Genomic DNA, 2,520 nt, shown 5'->3' with positions numbered 1-2,520 from the left:
TGACACCGAGCTGGAAGGAAAGTGTCCTGCACAACTGCAGAGACGAGAAGGAGGGGCGATCCCACACCGACACCGTGATGACGCGGCTCACAGAGAGGACCCGGGCCTGGCCACCCTCTGCCTTGGGGAACCAGACTCCACGGGCTACAAGTACAGCCCCGAGTCCCAGGAGGAGAAGGAGATGGTGATGCGGGTAGACGGGGCGGCGGGCTACCTCCGGGACAGCATCAGGCCCAGCGGCCTGGAGAGCAGCCTCGACGGGACCGGGTCACCACGTCCGACCACAGCATGAGCACCATCGACAAGCACGCCGGCGACTTGGCGGAGTGCCACAGGTCCCAGCTTCAGCTTTGAGGACATCGAGTTCGAGCTCCTAGACGATGGACCAAACGGCATGCTGCTCCCCAAGGAGGGGATGCTGGAGAAGGTGCACGGGGTCCTCAAGGACGCCCACCCCAGACTCCACGTCTACAAGAAGGGGTCCTTCCTGCAGTCCCTCCGCTATGCCGGGAACCACAGGGTCACCGCCCTGCTCACGTACGGCGACCCCGGCTACGTCATCCACGGGGTGAGTTGCCCACGGGGCGCACGCTGAAGGGGCTCCTTCTCTGGGCTGCTGGTCTCTTTCCATCTCTCTAAAAGCACCCCCCGTTTCTAGCGAGTCCCCAACTTGAGGGGCATTTGCCACCAAAGGGACACAGTCATCACTATGCACTAGGAGTGTGTGCATGTACGTGTGACAGCTCCATCCTGTTTCCTGGGGTCTCCGTTTAGGTCACAGGGTCTTTGCAGAGGCTCCGTCTTTGTGCCACGGAACTTTTAAGGCTCAGAATCCCCCTGCCCCCATGTTTGAACTCCAGCACCTGGGGGAGGGTGTTTTAGGGGGTGCTGGCAGAGAAGGCAGTGGGCTGGCAGTCCCGGGGGGACTCAGGACCGTCCCCCCACAGAGACTGAACGTGCAGTTCGACGAGATCCTGGACGTGAAGACCACCTTCCGGGCGGTGGGCCCCAGCTTTCGGAGGAGCCTGGAGGTGGAGCCTTTCAAGAACATCCACGTGTACGAGCTCATGTGCAAACTGCTGGGCCTCGTGCCCGAGGCCAGCGACAGCCACCTTGGCGCCCCACTGCCCACACCCCCTCAGGTGGGCAGCGCCCTTGGCCTGCGCTCATTGTGATGCCAGGTGGCTGCGGGTGGGTGTGCCCCGCCAGCCCCGCACGTGGCTGCCTCCTGGGAGCGGTTCACGTCCCTGACACTCCCAGGACACCTGACTCCGTGCAGTGTGCACGTCGGCAGTGCAGGAGGGTGGACAGGTGGACGTGAACACATTCAAGATGGGGAGGCTGAGGGCCGGAGCAGCCGGCAGTCTGCCCAGGTGCTGACTTCGTATGAAGTGTCTCTCTGGGCTCCTGGTCCCATGGAACCTGCGTGCCCCCACACGGCCACGTGAGTGGCTCCTTCCCGGAGTCATCCTCTGCCAGCCCCCGCATCTCCTCTCCACCCTGACCCCGACCCATCTCCGGAGCTGAGAAGTGGTGGACCCCAGTGGGAGCCTGGCTGGAGGCCGGCAGGCCGGCTGAGCAGGGGCTGTGAGGGGCCGTGCTGGACGAGCACAGGGAGGCCAGTGCGGCGGGGCAGGTGGACAAGGAGGGGGCTGAGAGGAATTCAGGGGGCTCATGGGGGCGTTTTGGGGCACGGTGCCCAGCACCAGGGAGTTGGGGTGAGTGACATGCTCCCACTCCCCTCCCTCACTGGATCCTCTGCTTTCCCTTAGGGTCTGCCCTCTCGCATGGCGGCTGCTGCCCTTAGTGACGGGACAGCTGGTGGCTGCAGTTCTTCTGGCCAAGGCGGCATAATACCCATCACTCTAGGTCAGAGGCCTGGGAGGGGAGGGGAGGGGAGGGGAGGGTGAGGCCACGCTGCCTGTGGTCCAGTCTGGTGACCCCCCATCACCCTGGGCCCACCCCGCCATAGAGGACAGTCCTCAGGACGTGCAGGCCCGTCCTGTCTCTGCCGGGCATCACCCGCCCAGCCTCCTCCCCTCCTGCTGGGAACAACTCAGAAGCAGTGGTGTATATGGGGGTGGGGGAGAGCTTCGGGGGCGGGGCTCCTGGAACACGGGAAGGGGGGAACTCAGAGGACTCGGCTTGCTGGGGGATAGCCCCTCATTTCTGCCCTGTGACGCCAGCCCTCCGGCCAAAGCAGAAGCAAGTCATTCGTTTCTTCTAGAACTACAGAGTGGGACCCTGCTCGGTGTCGGGCGCTGGTCTGGGCTCTGGGGTACATGGTGAGCCAGAAACCTGGGCCCTACACCCCAGAATTTGCCATTTGGGGGCCGGGAAAGCAGAGGATACAAAGGGAACATTGGCTGAGGGGCAGGGCCAGGGGGCCTGGCCGAGAACGGGGCCTCTGAGCAGGTGGATTTGCAGTGAGACCTGAATGATGACCATGAGCCGGCCACGCCACGCCCTGGGGGACGAGGTTCCAGGCGGGGGAGAGCAAGTGCGGGGCCCCGCGGGGGG

The 2,520-nt window shown here is 64.4% G+C and overlaps 1 protein-coding gene across 1 annotated transcript in view; it reads left to right on the top strand.

Moving 5' to 3' along the window:
• ENPP7 (ectonucleotide pyrophosphatase/phosphodiesterase 7) overlaps positions 1–2,227 on the top strand; it is a 16,398-nt gene extending 14,171 nt beyond the window's left edge. The window contains 2 exon segments of the mRNA XM_011379719.2: positions 1,773–1,869; positions 2,187–2,227. Coding sequence (XP_011378021.2) covers positions 1,773–1,869; positions 2,187–2,227 — 138 coding nt within the window.
• Positions 2,228–2,520: the final 293 nt, after the last annotated feature.

Source organism: Pteropus vampyrus, unplaced genomic scaffold (genome assembly GCF_000151845.1).
Source record: "Pteropus vampyrus isolate Shadow unplaced genomic scaffold, Pvam_2.0 Scaffold371, whole genome shotgun sequence".
Lineage (NCBI taxonomy): Eukaryota > Metazoa > Chordata > Mammalia > Chiroptera > Pteropodidae > Pteropus > Pteropus vampyrus.
The sequence above is the reverse complement of the archived record's forward strand: the minus strand, read 5'-3'. Positions and strand labels throughout refer to the sequence as shown.